Source organism: Schistocerca serialis, chromosome 7, assembly GCF_023864345.2.
Source record: "Schistocerca serialis cubense isolate TAMUIC-IGC-003099 chromosome 7, iqSchSeri2.2, whole genome shotgun sequence".
In the NCBI taxonomy this organism is placed as follows: domain Eukaryota; kingdom Metazoa; phylum Arthropoda; class Insecta; order Orthoptera; family Acrididae; genus Schistocerca; species Schistocerca serialis.
In genome coordinates this window covers 180,038,456-180,062,784 of record NC_064644.1, presented here as the reverse complement: position 1 = coordinate 180,062,784, position 24,329 = coordinate 180,038,456, and the positions used below count along the sequence as shown (strand labels likewise).

General features: G+C 43.8%; 1 protein-coding gene across 2 annotated transcripts in view; it reads left to right on the top strand.

The window, feature by feature from the left end:
• Positions 1–24,329, top strand: part of LOC126412110 (vacuolar protein sorting-associated protein 45) — a 146,093-nt gene that overhangs the window by 86,685 nt on the left and 35,079 nt on the right. For both annotated transcript variants that reach the window (XR_007575231.1, XM_050081540.1), the window contains exons 7-9: positions 2,497–2,637; positions 3,863–4,000; positions 4,082–4,240. Coding sequence is in view for 1 of the 2 variants with exons in the window: in XM_050081540.1 (XP_049937497.1) it covers positions 2,497–2,637; positions 3,863–4,000; positions 4,082–4,240 (438 nt within the window). In the remaining variant the exon portion in view is untranslated. The remainder of the gene's footprint in view (positions 1–2,496; positions 2,638–3,862; positions 4,001–4,081; positions 4,241–24,329) is intronic.

The window sequence follows — 24,329 nt, the reverse complement described above, 5'->3', positions numbered from 1 at the left end:
GCTTCAGCACACACATCCAGGATGCAAGACTGCAAAACTATAGCAAGCCGTGCTAGGAAATGCTAGAGAGCCATGCACATGTCCACAAATAAGCCAGGTCGATGCGGAAAAAAATCATCAGTATGGAACTCTCTCCCAGCAACTTAGTAAGTGCTGTTAACAAGTAAGAAATTTAAGTGTCTGACTGGATTATACTACAAGTAAAGTTACGGTTTAATCACGAGTCCACTTATAGGACCTTTTTAGTAAGTTGATATGCCCTAGGAAATAAGCTTCACTTACAGAGTACTGCAGAAAGGGAGCTGTTATTGCTTCTAGGAAGGAATATAATAAACAACTTGCTAGAGTCTTACCATTAGCTGGAGCTCACAACATGCTTTAAAGGACTGGATAGGTACCAGAGCACCCACCACCTTCTGAAACATTGTGGAAGCAAACATTAAAATTTAGGAACGGCTGGTTCTCTTGCATAAGATTAAATTTTTTTTCATTAAAAAAAAAACTGCATAATGCGTAGGGCCCTGATATATCTGTGCATGACAACTGGACACATTACATAACTGCAACAGCATTAACTGTAGCAAATTTTTTTGAGAAAAAATGTTGGCCAGCAGGTGAAGACAAGTTACTTCAGAATCACCCAGAGCAGACAGAGCAATACACTAATTCTAGAATCACAGAGCCAAATAATAAGGTTTGCACGATGACTCAATGAACATAAACATGAACATCTAATCAAACAGCTTACGGAATGGGAAATCGGTGCACAGAAGTGAACAACTAGTTGCGCACAATGTAAGCGAACCAGATCTTTCCCTTCTGCCCAGTTCTGGCAAAAAAGAGTGAATAATGACCCATAAAATATGTCATGCTGATTAGCATTGCATGTCCGTTGCTCCAAGTACTTCTACAGCCACCGGCTCCATGCTGTGCGAAAACTACCCATCAGCTTCCTGCACCACACTTTTCAGAGGCCTCTCCCTAGATGTGCCTCTAGGGGCCGCTTCTGAAGACTAGGCAAGGCAGCAATAACCACATGAGGGAGTAACCTGCGCTCCATGGTGAGATCCCAGCTAAAAGTTATCGATGGTCGGAAGGAGAAATGAGCCGCCACGGCTCACTCAGTAGATTGTATGAGCTTGGTATATAATATGTTATTCATAAATCAGTTTGCTGTATGTTTCAACTAAATATCAACACAGCCTTATAAATAGTACAATTTAGAAAAGAACGTAATTAAAAAAATGTTCCTAGTACTTTTATTGTTAGGTTTCTATTTGTTTAATGAATGCTGATGACAAATATGTAGAGAATGCATAGATGAGAGACACGTCGGTGTGTTGAAAACTGAAAACTACAAAGGTTTTTAAAAAATTATGCACTAAATTGTATTTCAGTGAACAAGTGTGTATACATAAAATAAGGGAAAGGCAACAACTCACTTGAAGCAGATTGATGTGTGGAGCTCAGAAACACGTAACAGAAACAGCATTCACACTAGTTTTGGTGCACTAACTCTTCCTTTAGCAGAAGTACACACATTCACTCACACAACCACACATAAACCCATACTGAGTCTTGCTGTGACCATGAGAGTGTATGCTGTGGTGTGTGAATGTGTGAACTTTCACAATTTAGGAAAAGACAGGTTGCTACTTGCCGTAAAAAAGATATGTTAAGTTGCTGGCAGGCACAACTAAGACATTTACACAAAGCTTGCAACCATTGCCTTTATTGGCAAAAGAGAAAAACACACCATCCATACACACAAGCAAGCATACCTTACGACACATGACCGCCAACTCCGGCAGCTCGGGCCGGAACGTCATCTGTTGTAAAAAGAGATAGTGTTTGAGAGCTAGTGTGAACGCTGTTTTCTATCACATGTTTCTGTGCTCCACACATCAACCTGTTATAAATGAGTGATTGCCTTTCCCTTATTTTACATGTTGCTCATACAGGAATTTCCATTATTGTTGAACGTGTCTATATTTTTGGCTATTGGCAATCCTGGTAGACTGATATAGTTTAAAGTTGTGGATGAACTTCTGCACATGACAGCATTGTATCCTCATTGCAAAGGAACTTCCTTTATAACACAAAGCAATTGTATTTTATATGGGCTTAGAAGTTGTAGCTTTGAATGGTACTCGTTTTTGCTGCGCGGGGTAGCCGATAGGTCTGAGGCAACTTGTCACAAAACACGTGGCTCCCCCCCCCCCCCCCCCCCCCCCCCCCTATCAGAGGTGCAAGTACTCCCTCGGGCATGGGTGTGTGTGTTGTCCCTAGTGTAAGTTAGTTTAAGTAGTGTGTAAGTCTAAGGACTGATACCTCAGCAGTTTGGTCCCATAGAAACTTACCACAAATTTCCAAATTTTATAGATTTCTTTTGTTACAAGCTATTATTTGTTCTCTAATTTTTGAAAATATGCTTATTTTATTTCAATTTTTACATTTTTTCCATACAGCTGATAATTTTTTTTATCTCTCTTTCAGAATCTGTATCTGAATTTTGGAGAAATTGGGCAGACAATAAAAGCTTTGATGGAAGACTTCCAGAAAAAGGCAAAAAGTCATAAAAAAGTTGAAAGTATTGCAGACATGAAGAATTTTGTGGAAGCCTACCCCCAATTTAAGGCAAGTTTGCAAAGTGAGTGAATTAGTACTGTACTGTAAATTGTAGTTCTGTTACAATGGTTGTATCTTCTCATGCTGTGTTTCTGTTCAATCTAGTACAGAGTATTTTGGTGTTCATATTAAATGATGATACTAAAAAGTGAAGTATAGGCTATCCTAACTGTAACTGTCACCAAATATATGTAAAATTAAAGATGTAACAATATTATGAGAAGGAAAGTTGCTACTCACCACATAGCGGAGATGCCAAGTCGCAGATAGGCACAACAAAAAGATTTTCACACTTAAAGCTTTTGGCCGAAGGCCTTTGTCAACAATAGACACACACACACACACACACACACACACACACACACACACACACACAGAGATTTCAGTCTCGGGCAACTGGAACCGCACTGCTGTTACCTGAGACGGCAGTCGTGTGTGTGTGTGTGTGTGTGTGTGTGTGTGTGTGTAGTTGAAAAAGGCCATTGGCCGAAAGCTTTAAGTGTGAAACACTTTTTGTTGTGCCTATCTGTGACTCAGCATCTCCGCCATATGGTGAGTAGCAACTTTCCTTGTCATAATATTGTTACTTTCTGTCCTGGATTTTCCATTGTTTCAAATTAAAGGTGGAATCAGCAGCACTCAAAGTCATTCATGTTCATAATGAAGCTTCAACAACTGATAATACATCTTGGAAACAACAGTATCTATTGTCAGTTCATCCATTTCAGACTGCATCTGTGCTCTGCCATTTCACAACAAATTATACTTGGGACAGTTGATTGTACTTGATGTCTCCTGTTCTCCCCACCCCTCTCCCCGATGAAGTAAAGAGCAACAGAGAAACACCAACATTGCAGCTAAATGCATAGTGTGTAGAGAAATCAGTAAATGATGGGTTAGCATTGTGATGGTTGATTTGGAGTGTGACGTCTTGTGATTTCAAATGAAATTCCAAGATTTCTTCTCCTTTGAAAAGCAGTGAAATATAAGGAGAAAGGGAAAGTAAAAAGAAGAGGATAAGGGTCAGGATGTATGCTCTTTCCCGCATTGTGCTAAGAAATGTAATCATACTCTACTTTTGGATAATATGTATCATGAGTACTGCACAATATTCATTCATTGTAATCTTGTTCTTTGTAGTGGTAGTATATTGTTGTATGTGACTGAAAGATAACATAGTAGCATTTAGTTTTTCATTGTTTGTGTTAAATGTTTGTATATTGATTTGTTTCAGAAAATGTCTGGAACCGTTACTAAACATGTCACAGTAGTGGGTGAGCTGTCATCTTTGGTTAGCCGTCATAACCTATTGGAGGTATCAGAACTTGAGCAAGAGTTGGCTTGCCAGAATGAACATTCCCAGCAGCTGCAAGTATGAAAAGGATTGAATATTTAGCTGTTACATTTTCAGATAGTTTATATTAAATTTATTTTATGTTCTGTTTATTTTAAGAGAATACGAAGACTGATTGACAGTGGTGGAGTAAGAGATTTTGATGCAGCTCGTCTAGTGATGTTATATGCTTTACGCTATGAGAAACATGCCAACAATGATATAAATGGTCTGGTGGTTGAACTGAGAAAACGTCGTGTTCCAGATGAGTTAATAGAGGTGAGATATTATGTTATGTGGTATAAATGTTGTAGGGAAGTTCTTGTAGAATGTAAATACTCAATAGGCAGACACAAAAGATGGAAAACTTCCTAGCTTTCGGAGCTATTCTATGACAAGCACACCCACACCCACACACACACACCCCTGCATGTGGTGCTACATAGTGCTGGCTAGACTGACGTTGCCAATGTATTTTGCAGCAGAGGGGCTAGTGTTTTGGGGTTAGTGTCATGTGGGGTGGTAGATGGAGGTGGGAAGCAGGGAAAGGGTTTGGGGGTAGGTGGCTTGTGGTTCAGAGGGAAGCTGGTTTGCCTGCTGTTCTGTGTGAGGGAGAGGTGGCAGTTATAGTTGTAGCAGAGGATGGGAAGCAGCACATACTGAAGGTGATCTGGAGATATGAATTAGAAGGGGATGATGGGATGGAGGAAGGGGGATGGTGCGGGGACAGTGGGTTACCTGAGATCGAGGTCAAGATGATTACAGGAGAGGAAGATGTGTTGTTAGGATAACTCCCACCAGTGTAGTTCACAGAAGCTGGTGGTGGAATGCAAGATCGTACAGTTTGGACCCCCCTGTGGGTTCGGGTGTAAGAATAGGCCCGCGGTATTCCTGCCTCTCATAAGAGGTGACTAAAAAGAGTCTCAAACGTTTCGGCCTTAATGTGATGGTCCCCTGCGGGGTTTGACCACTCCATTTCACAATTTTCCGTTAGTGCGTACCATTTGGGGAAGGATGTCTTACGTGGTGCATTCTATATCCATCTTGCCCTAAGATCTGGCATATTCACTACTGTCATGGAGTTGGACTTACACTTAGCTTCCGGCCACATCAGCTGCAGTGTGTTCCGGGTAGCCTACATTCCCTCCATTCTGCACTTCCATCTTTGCTCCCTTTATTAATGGATATTCGACACCTGACAACCAGCATGGTAGCCAGTCCGTTGTGGTGGGGTTTTCATGTACCCTCTTGGTGGTAGCCCCCTGACTACACAGGGATCGCACTGCTGATGCCTGAGCTGCTACCACCCCACGTATGCCGAGGAGTAGATGCCTATCCCTCTGGGGCATCGGGACTCCTGGCAAAGGCCATCCTGCCAGGTGGTCTTTGCTGCGGCTGGGTGGCACCCATGGGGAGAGCCCCTGGTCGGAGTGGGTGGCATCAGGGCGGATGACCCGCAATGAAGCGTGGTACATCATCTCTTGCTGGTGGGCCTCCACCAGCAGTCTCTAAGCGATCGAGGTCTAACCTCAACGGCAAGCAATACAATCCAAGATCATTTCCATCCCTGGCCACTCCATGGGAGGAACGCATGGCTAAAGACAGCAGTGGAGATTATTCACTTCGGTACCTTGTCTGTACGCGGGTTGATGGTGAATTTTTTATGCCAACCAAGCCTCAGTGTTTTGTGGAGCATTTAGAGGACAAGTTCGGGGAGGTGGAGGGCTTGTCTAAAATGCGCTCTGGGTTAGTACTCATCAAAACAGCATCCTCTGCCCAGTCACGGAGGTTGCTCGCTTGTGACAAGTTGGGGGATGTTTCAGTTAGCATCACGCCCCATAAGAGTCTCAACATGGTCCAGGGTATTATCTTCCACAGGGATCTTCTTCTGCAGTCCGATGATGAACTACGCATCAACCTAGAACGACAAGGTGTTCACTTCGTCGGGCACGTCCATCGGGGTCCAAGGGATAATCTTGTATCCACCGGTGCCTTCGTCTTGGCCTTCAAGGGTGATGTCTTACCCGAAAAGGTTAAGGTGATGGTTTACCGTTGTGATGTGAAGCCATATATCCCTCCTCTGATGCGGTGTTTTAAATGCTGGAAGCTCGGACACATGTCGTCCCACTGTACTTCCGGCATCACATGTCGAGATTGTGGACGTGCTTCGCATCCCAATACTCCATGTGCCCCGCCTCCTATCTGTGTTAACTGCAGAGAGCACCATTCCCCCTGCTCACTGGACTGTAGGATATTCCAGAAAGAAAGGAAGATAATGGAATATAAGACTGTGGACTGCCTGACCTACTCCGAGGCTAGGCGGAAATATGAGCGGCTCCATCCTATGGCAATGGTGTCGACCTATGCCGCTGCTGCAACGACGGTTCTCCCATCTCCTTTGTCGTCCCGTCTGGTTGGATCTATGATTGGTCAAAATCCACCAGCCCCCTTGATTGTGGGGGGCACTTCACACCCTGTTGCTCCTGCTCCATCTACTTAAGGAGCAACACCCCCCCCCCCCCCCCCCAACCATCGGGGACATCGGTTCCCCCTTCCCAGCTGGAGAAGAATAAGACTTCTTCAGCTTCTCTCGCAAGGAAGGGGTCCCTTGGGGACCTCCCTTTGCAAGTTCCGACCAGTGGAGAAGCGGCTGAAACAACCACCAGTCCCTGGTCGTAGGGCCTCACGGTCGTCGTCCATCCCTGAGACTGACCCTATGAAGCCCTCCAAGCCTGAACCACCGAAGGCACAGTGAGAGAAGCAGAAAAAGAAGAAAGTCCCCAAGAATAACGACATTGCGGTGGCACCCGTCCCACCGCTTCCTACAAGCTCTGCGTCTGAGGACGAGGTGGAGATTCTGGCGTCTGCTGAGGACCCCGATCTCGCCGGTCCCTCAGACGCCATGGATAGTACTAGTTAGCACAGGTGCTCAATTGGAGGCAGCGGGTGACCCAGTGGCGTAATCTGCCTTCCCAGTCCCTTCACACCTTTCTCAGCCATGGACAATATCATCCTCCAGTGGAACTGCAGCGGTTTCTTCCACCATCTAGCTGAGCTCCGACAACTTATCAGCCTTCAACCTTTCTTCTGCATTGCTCTTCAGGAAACTTGGTTTCCTGCAATGCGAACCCCCGCCCTCCGTGCCTATCGGGGTTATTATAAGAACCGGGCAGCTTATGAAAGGGTGTCTCGTGGCGTCTGCATTTATGTCCTTCACTCTCTTCACCTCTTCACAGCAAGTCTGCCCCTCTACAAACAGCTTTAGAGGCTGTCGCTGTTCGGGTGTGGACGCCACAGGCTGTTACCGTATGCAGTCTTTACCTTCCACCGGATGGTGATGTCGCGCAGCATGTCCTGGCTGCACTGATAGCCCAATTGCTGCCACCTTTCTTGTTACTGGGCGACTTCAATGCCCATAACCCTCTGTGGGGTGGGTCAGTGGCAACAGGTCGAGGCGCCACCTTTGAGCATTTATTGGCGCAGCTTGATCTTTCGATTTTAAATGATGGTGCCTTCACACACTTCAGTGTGGCGCATGGCACATACTCCGCCATTGACCTTTCGATCTGCAGCCCTAGCCTCTTACCATCTGTCCAATGGAGTGTGCATGACGACCTGTGTGGTAGTGACCACTTTCCGGTCTTTCTGTCACTACCACAGCGTCACTCTACGGGGCACCCCAGCAGATGGGCTACGAATAAGGCTGACTGGGACTTGTTTTCCTCCATTGCTGCTATTGAGCCTCTCTCTAATGACGACATTGATGCGGTGGTTCACTCAGTCACCACCAGCATCGTTACTGCTGCAGAATCTTCAATTCCCCTTTCTTCTGGGTCCCCTCGGCGGAGGACTGTGCCTTGGTGGGTGCCTGAGATCGCTGAGGCGATTAAAGATCGCCGGCGGGCGCTCCGGCGTCACAAGCGACATCCCTGCCTTGAACACCTCATCGCCTTTAAACAGCTGCGTGCGCGGGCCCGCCGCCTTATCCGCATACGCAAGCAGGAGTGCTGGGAGCGGTATGTTTCCACCATTGGCCTCCATGTCTCTCCATCGCAGGTCTGGGCCAAGATTCGATGCCTCTATGGCTATCGAACCCCTGTCAGTGTCCCAGCGCTCTCACTGAATGGAGCAGTTTGTACTGACTCCGATGTCATTGCAAACCGCTTGGCAGAGCATTTTGCTCTGAGTTCCGCTTCTGCGAATTACCGTATTTACTCGAATCTAAGCCGCACTCGAATCTAAGCCGCACCTGAAAAATGAGACTCGAAATTCAAGGGGAGAAAAAAGTTTTAGGCCGCACCCCAAATCGAAACAAAGTTGGTCCATTGTAATATGAGACACAATTTAGGTTGAATGAATGACGATGCAGCTACAGTAGTTTGGTTCGAGTCGGAAGATTAGCAGTTAAGCTTTACCAGGTAGCCACTGCTATGCGTCAGGTGCTCCATCCGTATTTATACGGGTACCCTTCCTTTTTCACGCGCTTCGTCTGGTTTGAATCGATTGCTTATTTTGCTTTGATCTGATAAGTGCCGTTTTCTTTGTTATAGGTGTTTACGTCACTCTAAGCTGAAAATGCATTACTGTACTGCGTCATGCATTGTTTGTCGCATTCTGATAGTTCGTGTTTACGGCCTGTCGCCGCTCGCGGCATGGCGCGCTTTTGTGCGCGCTACCGCCGCTTACAATAATGAAAAAGAGAGGAATTGTCTCATAACCAAAACAACGGCAAGAGACTGCTATTTGTTGTTACTTACACTGCTGCTTTCTTTGATAATGATCAACAAGAACCAAATAATAGACTGGGTATGATAAAACATAGTTCTGAACGAGAGTTAGTCGAAAATTTTTCTCCGTTTGAAAATCTTTGCGGCCGCTTCTTTAGTACGTCAAATTCTGCACAGAAATTAGAGTCACCTTAGATTTAAAAATCTAGTCAGTTGCCTTACTTCATTTCTGACTGTGTCACTATTAGGCATAAGAATAATACGAATATAAACATGAAATGATACGTATATTCTTCCGCGTTTGCTGTTGTCTCACTCTAGTTTCGTAGTTTATTAGGCAGACAGGATTTAAATGAGATAGCAGCAAACACGAAAGAATACATGGCAAAATGTTTATATTCGTATTATTCTTATAGTGAAGAGAATACTGATTGTGATTCACATTTCATCAGGTTCCTATTAGCAACCATCTCTTCTCACAGGTAGGAAAAAATTCAGAACGTAGAGTTGGCCATATTGACAAACATCCCAAACAGTCTCGCCAGTCGGATTTTCGTATTACATTGAAATTCTGCTACATTCGAAGATGAACAATACGGAATTTGTATTTACTTCGTTGAATAATGTATGAAAATGCAGTGGTCGAAACTCGGGGCGGAGAAAAAAGCTCGTTTTCCACCTTTTTTTTTTTAAATTTATTTACTGTTGCAGGGGTTTTGGCGCCAGTATTTATCTTTGTGCCTACAAAGCATGCCTGTGTAGCGCTACATATATTCGACGGCAGAAGTTAGCTGTGGCGGCACCTACCAACATTTTTCAGAACTTCCGCTTGCTTTGCACTCGATTCTAAGCCGCAGGCGGTTTTTTGGATTGCAAAAACCGGAAAAAAAGTGCGGCTTAGATTCGAGTAAATACGGTACCCCCTGGCCTTCCGCTCCATTAAAGAGCGGATGGAACGTCAGAGCCTTTCGTTTCGCACCCACCATCCAGAATCGTACAATGTTCCATTCAGTGAGTTGGAATTTCGCAGTGCCCTCGCCGCTTGTCCTGATACTGCTCCTGGGCCAGATCGCATCCACTGTAAGATGCTGAAATGCCTTTCAGTGGACTGCCAGCGACGGCTCCTTGACCTTTACAACCGTCTCTGGGTCGCAATGGCGGGAAAGTATTGTTATCCCCATTCTGAAACCTGGCAAGAACCCTTTGGAGGTGGACAGCTACCGTCCCATTAGCCTCACCAACGTTCTTTGCAAGTTGCTTAAACGGATGGTGAGCCAGCGCTTGAATTGGGTACTGGAGTCTCGGGGCCTTCTGGCTCCGTCTCAGGGTGGGTTCCATAAAGGCCGCTCCGCCGCCGACAATCTGGTGAGCCTGGAGTCGGCCATCCGTACTGCCTTTGCCCGCCATCAGCACCTGATCACTGTCTTTTTCGACATGCGGAAGGCATACGATACGACATGGCGTCATCACATCCTTTCTACGCTTCATGGATGGTGTCTTTGGGGACCTCTGCCGATCTTTCTCCGAAATTTTCTTTCTGTCGTATCGTACCTTCCGTGTGCAAGTCGCGGCCTCCCATAGTTCCTTCCGAGTCCAGGAGATCAGGGTACCACAGGGATCTGTCCTCAGTGTCTGCCTGTTTTTAATTGCAATAAATGGGCTTGCTGCAGCGGTGGGAAATTCTGTCTCCGCTTCCCTGTGTGCTGACAACTTCTGCCTTTACTATAGCTCTCATGGCATTGCAGCTGCTGAACGTCAGCTACAGGGCGCTATCTGTAAGGCGCAGTCTTGGGCTGTAGTTCATGGGTTCCAGTTTTTGGCAGCCAAGACCTGCGTTATGCATTTCTGCCGGTGACGCACTGTTGACCCGGAGCCGCGGCTTTATCTTGACGGCGAACTTCTTGCTGTGGTAGAGTCACATAGGTTTTTGGGTGTCGTTTTTGATGCCCAGTTGACTTGGCTGCCTCATATTCGGCAGCTTAAACAGAAGTGTTGGCGGCATCTTAATGCTCTGCGATGCTTGAGCCACACCAGCTGGGGCGCTGACCGATCTACCCTGTTATGGCTCTACCAGGCGTTAATCCAGTCCCGCCTGGATTATGGGAGCCTGGCTTATGGCTCAGCATCCCCATCTGCGTTGCGGGTGCTGGACCCAATCCTCCACAGCGGGATACGCCTTGCCACTGGTGCTTTCCGGACCAGCTCTGTGGACAGCATACTTGTGGAGGCAGGTGTCCCTCCACTGTGGTTACGATGCCAACAATTACTGGCTGCTTATGCTGCCCATGTTTTTAGCTTGCCCGGGCATCCAAATTATCGTCTCCTGTTCCTGCAGTCAGTGGTCCACCTCCCAGAACGTCGGCCGCGGTCGGGTTGTCCGATCGCCGTCCGTGTCAAGGAGCTTCTCTCCGGGCTTGGGGTTTTCCCTGTTCCACCTCCTTTCCAGGCCCCTTTGCGTACACCCCCATGGTGTGTTCCTCGCCCTTGCCTTCGGCTCGACTTGGCACAGGGCCCGAAGGACTCAGTCCCTCTGCAGGCCTTCCGCCGCCGCTTTTATTCCGTACTAGCCACGTATCAGGGCTCTGGCGTTGTATACACTGACGGTTCGATGGTTGCTGGTCAGGTCGGTTATGTGCTAACTCTAGGGGACCATTCCGAACAACGTTCATTGCTGGCTGGCTGCAGCGTTTCCACTGCTGAGCTGGTCACCATCTTTCGAGCCCTCGAGTATATCGCTCCTGCTCAGGTGAGTCCTTCGTTACCTGTAGCGATTCCCTGAGCGGTTTACGAGCTCTCAACCAGTTTTTCCCTCGTTCTCATCTGGTGATGGCTACCCACGTGTCCCTGCATACTCTTGCCCGTTGCGGCCGATCTGTGGGCTGTGTGTGGATCCCCGGACACGTTGGGATGCCCGGCAATGAAAATGTAGACCACCTGGCAAAAGAGGCCACCAGTAAATCATCTCTGGAGATTGACCTCCCGGAGACTGATTTGCGGGCAGTCTTACACCACGAAGTTCTCTCCACTGAATGGCGCGGTCTGCCCACACCAAACAAACTCCGTCCTATCAAGGCGGATGTGTGGCGGTCATCCATGCGGGCCACTCACAGAGATTCAGTTGTTCTTTGTCGGCTCCGCATTGGCCACACCCGGCTGACACGCAGTTATTTACTGCGTTGGGAGGACGCTTCTCTATGTTGTTGCGGGGCGGCTTTGACAGTGGCCCACATTTTGTTGGCCTGTCCCCTTTTAGCTGTGGTCAGGCAGACATTTGCGCTGTCTGATACGCTCCCTGCCCTTTTAATTGATGACTCTGCCATGGCATGCTTAGTTTTACGTTTTATTCGGGCAGGGGTTTTTTATCATTTAATTGGAGTGTTTGTTATGTTTTTTTGTGTTGATTCGGGCCTTTTGCCTACGATTTTAAACTGAGTTTTTAATGTGTCTCTCGGTGGTAGGCTTCTCCTTTTTTTTGTTCCTATGGTTGGCCAACCACTGTCACACTCTGTGTGATTTGATTTTGTTTTGTCTGGTCCTTGTCTACGTTTCTCTTGTTCTGTGTCGTCTGTCTACTATTCTGTTGAACGTTTTTTTTTATTCTCTGTGGGTATTTTTAGTATTTGGAAAAAGGGACCGATGACCGTCGCAGTCTGGTCTCTTGAATCCCCCAAACCAACCAACCGTACAGTTTGGGTTGTGAAGCAGCCAGTGAAATTGAACATGTTGTGCAACCTTGTGGTCAGCTATGTTCTTGACAACAAGTCAGTAGCGTATATGTCATTGTTGCTTTTACATATGGCTCAGCCTCTGATGGGGTAGGATAAGCTTGTGATAGGACTTGAATAGGAGGTGCTGGGTGGGTGGATTGGGCAGGTCTTGCACCTTGGTCTCTCCCCAAGGCTATGATCCCTGTGCAAGGGATTGGGAGTGGGAAGTGGGAATGGTGTAGGAATGGACTAAGATGTTGTTTGGGGAGGGGGGGGGGGGTATTGTCTGTCTGTGAAGGTCTTTGTGTGGCCATCAGCATACTGGACAGAGGAGTTCTCATCACTGCAGATATGTCATACATGGGTGGTGAGGCTGTTTGGGAGGGATATTTTGGTGTGGAAGATATGGCAGTTGTGGGAATGCAGGTGCTGTTGGTGGTTAGTGGGTTTAATGTGGTCAGAGGTCAGGATGGAGCCATAACGGAGATGGAGGTCAGTGTACAGGAAGGTGTCACATTGGGTAGAGAAGGACCAGTAGGAGCAGATGGGAGAAAAGGTGTTGAGGTTGTGAAGAAATGTGGATAGGATGTCTGGGTCTTGTGTCCACACCATAAAGATACAATTAGTGAACCTGAACCATACTATGGGCTGGGAGTTATGGAAGGCTGGGAAGGTTTCCTCTAAATGGTCCTCCTCTGGTATATGAGGGTGTCGTGTGAGTGCTGATGACTGTGCTGTGAATTTGTTTGTGAACCTTCCCTTCAAAGGAAAAGTAGTTGTGGGTCAGGATATAGTTGCTAAAATGTATAAAGAATAAGGTGATGAGTTTGGAATCTGGAGGAAGTTGGGAGAGATAGCGTTGGATAGTGCAAGGCTGTGTGAGGAGGGATGTTGGTGTATTGGGAGGTGGTATTAACAGTGATGATGAGTATGGATCTGGGAAGTAAAGGTGTGCTGATATTGGAGGTCTTTGATGTGGGAGGCTAGGTTTTGGGCAATTGGTTGGAAGTGTTTGACTACAAGGGTGAAAATTCTTTTAGTGGGAGCACAATTGCCAGCTGCAATAGGGTGTCCAGGATTATTGGGTTTGTGTAGTTTGGGGAGCATGTAGAAGGCGAGTGCGTGGGGTCCTGTTGGGGTAAGGAGCTAGGTGGACTTGGGTGAGAGGCTTTTGGAAGGGCTTATGTGGTTCTGTAGGAATTAGAGCTTATGTTGGACTTCAGGAATTGAATCACTCTGGTGGAAGAGTCAGACAGTTGGCGGAGGCCTTCGTCAAGTAGTCACTGTGACCCATCACAACAGTGGTGGAGCCTATGTCCCCAGGGATCTGTTTTCAAATTGTGTATGGCTGTCCTTCCTTCTGCCAAAAGGAATGGCCCTGGGGAAGGATGGTGAGGCCGAGTTGTAGGTAAGGAATACCTGGAAGCTGAGCAGGTAGTGGTTAAGTGGGAGGGGTGGTGGTGGAAGGTCACAGTTGGATGGTGGTGTCAACTGTGAGAGACAGGGAGCGTTCAGTGTTGGGATTAGGTTGGTTTTGGTTGGAGGGATTGATGACAAGGAAGTATTTTCATCGTGGGGATCAGGAGAAAGGGATTAGGAGGAGGAGAGTAGGTCTCTGACAAGTCCAACGTGGTTAAATTTGGGAGTAGAGCTGAAGGTTAGGCTTTCGGATAGGACTGAAACATCTGTGGGATTGAGGTTTTTGGTGGAGAGGTTAATAACAGTGTTTTGGGTTTGCTAATGTTCTGGATGTTGTGGGGTGTTGAAAGGGAGTTCTGGAGGATGTATAAATTGAAGAGGTCAGCTGGGCAGAGTCTTAGTGCTATGAGAGGTTGACAATGGGGTTCACTGTGAGATTAGATTAGATTAATATTAGTTCCATGGATCATGAATACGATATTTCGTAATGATTTGGAATGAGTCAAATTTTCCAATATATAATTAAGTTAATTTAACAACATAATTAAGTTAATATAACAACTTTTTTGTTTTTTAAAATTTTTGTTATAATTTTTTTGTTTGTTTTTTTCTTTTTTTCTTAATTTATATCTAAAAATTCCTCTATGGAGAAGAAGGAGTTGTCATTCAGAAATTCTTTTAATTTCTTCTTAAATACGTGTTGGTTATCTGTCAGACTTTTGATACTATTTGGTAAGTGACCAAAGACTTCAGTGGCAGTATAATTCACCCCTTTCTGTGCCAAAGTTAGATTTAATCTTGAATAGTGAAGATCATCCTTTCTCCTAGTATTGTAGTTATGCCCACTGCTATTACTTTTGAATTGGGTTTGGTTGTTAATAACAAATTTCATAAGAGAGTATATATACTGAGAAGCTACTGTGAATATCCCTGGATCGTTAAATAAATGTCTGCAGGATGATCTTGGGTGGACTCCAGCTATTATTCTGATTACACGCTTTTGTGCAATAAATACTTTATTCCTCAGTGATGAATTACCCCAAAATATGATGCCATATGCAAGCAATGAGTGAAAATAGGCGTAGTAAGCTAATTTACTAAGATGTTTATCACCAAAATTTGCAATGACCCTTAATTGCATAAGTAGCTGAACTCAAACATTTCAGCAGATCATCAGTGTTTCTTCCAATTTAATCTCTCATCAATGGACACACCTACAAATTTTGAATATTCTACCTTAGCTATATGCTTCTGATTAAGGTATATATTTATTAATGGCGTCATACCATTTACTGTACGGAACTGTATGTACTGTGTCTTATCAAAATTCAGTGAGAGTCCGTTTACAAGGAACCACTTAGTAATTTTCTGAAAGACATTATTGACAATTTCATCAGTTAATTCTTGTTTGTCAGGTGTGATTACTATACTTGTATTATCAGCAAAGAGAACTAACCTCTTCATGAATATAGAATGGTAAGTCATTAATATATATCAAGAACAACAAAGGACCCAAGACCGACCCTTGTGGAACCCCATTCTTGATAGTTCCCCAGTTTGAGGAATGTGCTGATCTTTGCATGTTACGAGAACTACTTATTTCAACTTTCTGCACTCTTCCAGTTAGGTACGAATTAAACCATTTGTGCACTGTCCCACTCATGCCACAATACTTGATCTTGTCTAGCAGAATTTCATGATTTACACAATCAAAAGCCTTTGAGAGATCACAAAAAATCCCAATGGGTGGTGTTCAGTTATTCAGATCATTCAAAATTTGATTGGTGAAAGCATTTTCTGTTGAAAAACCTTTCTGGAAACCAAACTGACATTTTGTTAGTACTTCATTTTTACAGATATGTGAAGCTACTCTTGAATACATTACTTTCTCAAAAATTTTGGATAAAGCTGTTAGAAGGGAAATTGTACGGTAATTGTTGACATCAGATCTATCCCCTTTTTTGTGCAAAGGTATAACAATAGCATATTTCAGTCTATCAGAGAAAATGCCCTGTTCCAGAGAGCTATTACACAGGTGGCTGAGAATCTTACTTATCTGTTGAGAACAAGCTTTTAGTATTTTGCTGGAAATGCCATCAATTCCATGTGAGTTTTTGCTTTTAAGCAAGTTTATTATTTTCCTAATTTCAGAGGGAGAAGTGGGTGAGATTTCAATTGTATTAAATTGCATAGGTATGGCCTCTTCCATTAACAGCCTAGCATCTTCTAATGAACACCTGGATCCTACTATATCCACAACATTTAGAAAATGATTGTTAAAAATATTTTCAGCTTCTGACTTTTTGTTCGTAAAGTTTTCATTCAATTTGATGGTAATACTGTCTTCCTGTTCTCTTGGTTGACCTGTTTCTCTTTTAATAATATTCCAAATTGTTTTAATTTTATTATCAGAGTTGCTGATTTCAGACATGATACACATACTTCTGGATTTTTTAATAACTTTTCTTATTATAGCACAGTAGTTTTTATAATGTTTGATAGTTTCTGGGTCACTACTCTTTCTTGCTGTCAGATACATTTCCCTTTTCCGGTTACAAGATATTTTTATACCCTTAGTAAGCCATGGTTTGTTACATGGTTTCTTACGAGTATATTTAACTATTTTCTTGGGGAAGCAGTTTTCAAATGCATTTACAAAAGTGTCATGAAATAAATTATATTTTAAAATGGCATCAGGTTCACGGTACACCTCATCCCAGTCTAACTGCTGTAGGCTTTCCCTGAAATTTGCAATTGTTAAATCGTTGACTGAACGTATTACTTTGGAGGACTGTTTAGTACTGCTGAATGGAGCAGTAGGATGGATGTTGATGGATAGTGATGTCCCAAGGCGGGAGTAGGATGTCAACAGGTTGGACAGTTTATGTAGGTGGTGTCTGGAATGCTTCTCCAGGTGTTGGAATGCAAAGGTCTCTAACTTGGATGTGATATGTATGTAATGAGGACTGTACAGTAACAGTATCTTGAGGGGGAAATAGAGATGGTCCAGGGATGTCTGTGCCAAGGAGAGCTGTTTTTGCAGTGCTAGACTCATGAGGGATGGGGACTGGTGAAATCTGAAAAGGTGACCAACTCTGCTGTCAACACAGTACAGCCTTTTATGTTGGTATGACTACCAATCACCTGTTCACCAGTATGAATGACCACGACCAAACTGTCCTCAAGAACAGAGTTGGCCAATTGGTGGCATGGTGCCACATGCAGCTGACCACAGTATCTCAATTTCAATGGCTGCACCACAACCCGACTCATCTGCATCATTCTTTTAGGCATCTGCTTTTCTGAACCACGCAGATCGAAGTTACCATTACAACTCATCCTGCACTTCCATAGACATCTTGACCTCAATTACAAGTAACCCAAAGTCCTCATACCCTCCTCCCAACAACTCCTCCTTCCTCCGTCCTGTCACCTCCTCCCACGCAATTCATGTCCCCACATCGCCTTCAGCATATGCCACTTCCCACAGGCTGCTACAACTATACCTGCCACCCCTCTCTCATTCATTGTTAGCCATCAAACCGACCTCCCTCCAAGCTGCTAGCCACCTGCCACCAGTCCCTCTCCCTGCCTCCCCCCAGTCCACTCCCCCTCTTCACACTGCACCCTACACTAACCCCATACCTGTAGCAAAATATCATTCAGTCTGCCGGCACCATACCCGGGGTATAGATGCATGCGCACACATTCTGGTGTGGAACACACTATAAATCTTTGATTAGTGTTGTTTGGTCTTCGAGCCAACTGCAGACGCATTCACATGTTTATGTTGGTGATTCAGGTCTCAGAGATTATGATCCTCCCATGGTCTTCCAATTTGTGAGACTTATCAAATTGCCTCTTCCACTTTTGTCTGCCCATAGCCAGTCTTTTCATTTCTGAATAGTTATCCAAGGAGACAAATATTCAGAAATGAAAAGACTGGCTATGGACAGACAAAAGTGGAAGAGGCTTAACCCGTGACAAGACCTGATGTAAGGCAGAATACCTACAACAACAACAACTACTACTACTACTACTACTACTACTACTACTACCACCACCACCACCACCACCACCACCACCACCAAATTGTGGCATCAGCCTTATATGTCTGAGACTTTTGTTTGTGCCATAGTTTTTTGTCATTAGACTCGGCAAAACATAATCTTCAAATGACCATGCAGAAGACAGGAGTAATAACCCAAAATAAGGGGTATAGTTTTTCATGTACAAAATCCTGGGTCGTGCACCCTCTGCGGAATTCAGTCCTTCTATACCCTGAATTATAAATGGATAACTAATGGTTGGAAATGATACACAAATTTCGCATTTTAGGACTGGTGTTTGACCATAATATGATGTCACTGTGCATAAGGCAGCTCAATATGATCTGTAAGCTGAAATTAAACTCTCTACACTTCCGTGGAAACAGTTATTGGGGAGCAGCTCAACAAGTTCTAGTAATATTTTATATAATTGGTTTTACCCCAATTAGACTGTGTATGCACTTTCAATTTTTGCTAACTATACCCTATACCCTATGCACTATGGTGGCATCTGCCCTTGTGAGTGGAACTTTTCACATGAGGCCTTTGTCGAAACAGGTAATCCAACTTTAAAGACACTCCACCAACAAATTTTTATTACATGGTTAAGAGGTACTGTAGGTTTTTGTATGGTGCTTTTCCAAACCACAACATCCTTATTCATATGAATTGATTGAAAACAGGGAGAACAGCAACTATAAGACTAAAATATGTGCATTTGCAGCTCTTTCTCCCTGAGATAAATCTTCTGTCTTAATCCATAGACACCCCCCCCCCCCCCCCCCCCTCCTGCATCCAACACTTGATGTATTCCTCAACCTGTAGTATGAATAAACCTTTGATATGGAATAAAGGATCTCACAGACCTTAATATTCATCACTGGCAGATTTTATTCATTCCTCCACAACTATACACCTGTTAGTCTTCTATATGCTATAACATCCTCTCCTCATCAGCAATTTATTTTGCTATTTAATTTATATTTATTTTTTCGCCTTTAGTACCATATCAAAGTTCTTAACAATTGACCAACTCATCTATTTCAAGATTGAGATAATGTTATAGAACTTTTACATTAGCACTCTGTGGACAGTATTCTGGGTACATAAAAATCTCTTTCAATAAACACAGAGGAGACAAAAGTAGAATTATGGTAGAGCTCATTATAAAAGGGTTTGCTTCCTTTTCCTGATGAACGTGAACTAACTTTTTTTCATCTAATCTCTGACTTCGTAATGTCATGTGTCCATTACCAACTAACGTATGCAAGCACATTTGAACAAAAACTTGTGCAAGTTTACTCCTGCAAGTCTCATAGCCAAGCTAATTTCAGGAACTTGGTGCAAGTGCCTGTAGAAGTGTTCACAGTAGAGTTGCATTGTGAGATAGTCCAGGGGGATGGCGGGATGAAAGTATGTGTTGGAGTGCAAGTTCCCATCCCGCCATCCCCCTGGACTGAACCTAAGTTAACCAACCTCACTCCCATTTACTCTTCAGTCTTCTCCTCTTTCCCTTTCCTCTTTAGCCATTCACGCATCTTTTCATCCTACATAGTTGTGTTTATCTTTATACTATATACCTCTTTACTTCTTTATGCATCCTCTTTGGTTTGAAGCTGGCACAGTACTTACAGTAGAATATCTTTGGCTTCCCTCTGACGACCATGCCTCCATCCTTACTACCCTCCCCGTTTACCTTTCCCTGTTGCTTCATAACCTGGGTTGTGAGTAACTGAATCCACTTTCCCTTCTTCCCTTTTTCCCCTCTCTCTTCCCTGACGAAGGAACAAAGTTCCGAAAGCTAGGAACGTAAATTTTCTGTTCTGTTTTGTGTATCTATCGGCTGTACTGAGCTGAGGTAAGTACTGGCCAGCCCCTCTATCTCTTTGTTAGTATTTGTTTCACATCTTTATATGAGATTTTCCATTAATCATTAATTCTGATTAGATTGTTGAATGAAAATTTTGTTTCAAAATTTTATAAATGATATGAACAAAAATTCCATTGTAATAGGAAAGAAAACACTGTGGCTATCATGAAATTGGAATTGTTTTTCTCAGTTGACTAAAACTGTTATAGTATTACAGATTATTTCACAGGATCTTGGACTCCCCAAAAATTGGTATTTCAAATATAAAACAACTATCAGATACAAATTCAATTTATTTTTCGCCAGAGCTGGAGATTACTTACTATGGCGAAAAAAAGATAATTCAAGACATATGACACTTTAAGAATTTAAGTCGCCCAAAATTTAGGGTTATAAAATATGCAACAGAACAGGGGAGGAGGGAAAATCAACAGTGAAATGATAAAAAACAGGTGTAAATAAAAAGCTTCTTAAGTTGGAAGAGAGCAGTAACATGAAAGATGAGGAAACAACATATTAAAAAATGAGACACAGATATTTCTCTCTCCTCAGCCTCACAAAGGGTGGGCCCCTCTCAGTCCGTGGTAAGGGTGGCTTGTCCCTCTTTCCCAAGCCTTTCACTCTTTTCTCTCTGAGGGAGGACTAGCAGTTCTGAAAGCTAGGAATGTTTTTGTCACTTCTAAATATATGTACCTGCACTCCTGAATGTAAATATAGATTAGCCACTCTGTCTTGTAATTTTATGGAGTATGAAAAGAACAGAAAAATTTTAGAATGAAGGAAGAAATGAGCAGGACGTCAGGTTAATGACTAAACGAAAATAAAATAAATGAGAAGTGTGAAACTCCCTGGCAGATTAAGACTGTATGCCAGACTGAGACTGAAACTTGGGACCTCTGCCTTTCGGGGGCAAGTGCTCTACCAACTGAGCTACGGAAGCACGACACATGACCTGTCCTCACAGCTTCAATTCCACCAGTACCTCGTCTCCTACCTTCCAAACTTCACAGAAGCTCTTCTGCGAAATTTACAGAACTAGCACTCCAGGAAGGAAGGATATTGCAGAGACATGGCTTAGCCACAGCATGGGGGATGTTCCCAGAATGAAATTTTCACTCTGCAGTGGAGTGTGTGCTGATATGAAAATTCCTGGCAGATTAAAACTGTGTGCTGGACTGAGACTCAAACTCTGGACCTTTGCCTTTTGCGGGGCATGTGCTCTACCGTAGGTGAGACGATGAGTCATGCTTGGGTAGCTCAGTCGGTAGAGCATTTACCTGCGAAAGGCAAAGGCCCACAGTTCGAGTTTTGGCCTGGCAGACAGTTTTAATCTGCCAGGAAGTTTCATATCAGTGCACACTCCGCTGCAGAGTGAAAATTTCATTATGAAAATGAGAAGGGTAATTAGCACCTTATAGGCCCAGGTAAATGGTGGGAACTAGGTACATGCCATAGGCCAAGTTCCCACCAGCAAAGTTCTGCAGTTCTGTTGTTGACCACAAGGTGAAACACACACTATGTTTAACACTACTGTCTTGCAGTATGTGGTGTGACTGCATATTGTGTTTCCAGGACTGGCTGAAGATACACTCTCCTGCTTGGGGTGCCAAGTTAGGAGGGGTGCCAAAAGCATCGTGGCCGTAACCTATCCATACAGGACATTTGACAATTGATAGTGGCCACTTGGTGTGCCCAGCTGCACTGTGTTGTTGCCTGCTGGTCAGTCCAAAATGTACTGAAATATGAAGGTAGTATCAAGGAGATGGATGTAATTATAAATTTCAAGGAAAGAGGCTGATACTCAGGAAAGAGACAGTGAATTTTATCTGTGTTACTGAAATAGTCATGCAGAAGGGCAGTAGTTGATCTTTGTGATAGGTTTAATTGTAAAATATATCATTTATGTGTTTAGACTTGACAACAGACTGACAGTTACTAAACCCCAATGAAGCCCTTTTTAAGTAAGCAGTGGAAAAGTGTACATTAAAGAAACTGCTGGTTTCCAAAGCTATGCAACTGATATACTTGTCTTGCACTCATGGGTTTAAATAATTTGTGGTGAATATGAAACAAATTAATGTGAGGAGTAAGTTAAAAGGAGCAGCCTTGTAGGTGCTTGTCACAGAAATGTTCTGTAGCAGGCAGGCCATCCACATGGGAGGAGACAGTGATGAGTAGCAAGATGTGGAATGAGAGTTTGTCACATATTTTAGATAGAGATAAGCTAGTGACACTATTGGGGAGTTACGCCAGATGATGTTCCAAATAAGAAAAAGATATGCTCAGTTTATGTTTGTGTGATTTGAGTCTAACAACTGTAGGGCAGCTAGTAATTTTAAGCTAGCCTATTTTTGAAAGATGAGAGACTGCCTTTCTTCACTCTTTCTTGTGCTGCCCATTTTTGTGTCTTTCATAGTTACGACTTGTGTTCATCTTTTTTTCTTCATCTGACTTAATGACCACCCCTTCCCAGGTTTTACATTTTACTGTTAGCATTTTACAGTTGATTTCCCTTTTTCTCACTAGAATTCTGGATGACTTTCATACTTGATTCCTGGAATACTCTTGTTTACTCCCAACACCTTGCCCTTTCGGCTGATCTGCTAATTGACTAACACCCCTGAGAAGTTCTCCTCTTACTTAAAATCAGCAAGTGGTTCAAAATCATCTGTTCAGTCACTCATTGTCCGTAGTCCATACAGACACTGAAATGCAAGATAACATAGAAAAGGCCAAAATACTGAATTCAGTCTTCCGAAATTGCTTCACTGTGGAAGATTGTAACTGTCCCTCTTTCAGTAATTGCACAAACACTGAAATGGCAGATATTGAGGTAACCAATTGTGGAATTAAAAAGCAACTAAAATCACATTGTAGTGGGAAGACATCAGGACCAGATGTAAATGTTGTGTGACTAGGACCTCCCGTCGGGCAGACCGTTCACCGGGTGCAAGTCTTTCGATTTGACACCACTTCGGCAACTTGCATGTCGATGGGGATGAAATGATGATGATTAGGACAACATAACACCCAATCCCTGAGCAGAGAAAATCTCCGACCCAGCCAGGATCAGGACCAGATGAGATGCCTGTAATATTCTACAAAGATTATGTGAAAAAACTTGCTCACCTTCTAGCCTTTTTTAAACAGTATTTATTACAAAGGTTTCAGAAATGTCAAATATCTTGAGACAAAAATACATACACACTTGAATCTTATCAGATCCCTTTATTAGATAGAATTTCTTGGTCCTCTTCCTTCGTGAGTTATCCGATTTTATCCTCACGCTTCATTTCTCTTCTTCTTCCATGAACTTATTTAGGTACTGCCTTTGTAGCTCAACTGACCCAAGATCCCAGTAGGCTCTACGTATATTCTGTCTTGCTCAGTAAACTTACTCTGCACTGTCACGGACATTTAGAGCAATATTTTGGCTTCACATTTCTTGCAAGAACTTCGAAATTCTGGGTAGAAATATATCCCCTACCGTGCTGTTGATTGATTTTTCTTTGATTTCGTTTCCATTCCTCTTTAACCGCTACCGTTTTTGTTTTTCTTGTTTTGTTACTACTCTCAGTACCAGCATTGTCACCTGCAATTTCCCCTTCCTGATGGTGATGATTTACTTGTGCACTAGTGCATACTCAGTAGTTATTGTTACATTCTTTACACGGGACGTTCCTATTGTAGTACTTCCTACCGAAATATATACACTAAGAACCAGGTTCTAATACTTACAAGATTCCATTAAATTCAGTTCCTTATCCAGTCACATTTGAACCATCCTTCTTCCGCTGGACTCCATAGCACTCCTGTCCTCCTCCGGTAGCTGAGTGGTCAGGAAAACAGAATGTCAATCCTAAGGGCCCGGGTTCGATTCCCGGCTGGGTTGGAGATTTTCTCCGCTCAGGGACTGGGTGTTGTGTTGTCCTAATAATAATAATAATAATAATAATAATCATCATCATCATTTCATCCCCATCGATGTGCAGGCCACCCAAGTGGCATCAACTCGAAGGACCGGCACTCGCCGAACGGTCAACCCGACGGGAGGCCCTAGCCACACTACATTTACATAGCGCTCCTACTTGGTAGTAAACCCATTCACAACTGAAACAATATTTATCTTCCTTGCCAGGAAGTAGTATTTCATTGTTGTCACAGAGCGATGGTGACAATGCTTCTAAAGAAAAGTAGTGGGAAAAGCAACTTCTAACAGTTATGTTATGATCAGAGAAATGTAAGAACTGTTCGTTTCACAAATTAACACTGCATCCAGTGGTCTAAAAACATATCAGCTCTTCTGTCTGTCTGATTCTTACTATTTTTTGTAAAATGTAGATACGTTGATGACTAAAACGTAAACCACATTAGATAGAGTTACGTTTGTTTCATCGTAACGTAGGTCTTGATTTCACGTACCTTGAGGTACCAACAACTCAAAAGTGGCAAAAATATAGTTACGCCTGTCTGATCCTAAATGGGCGAACTGTTCTTCCCATGTGGAACGGGGAAGGGGGGTGAGAGAGGGGGGGGGGGGGGGGGGGTAAGTCAGTGGAACTAGAAATACCCTCTGTCACACACCTACTTGTCACT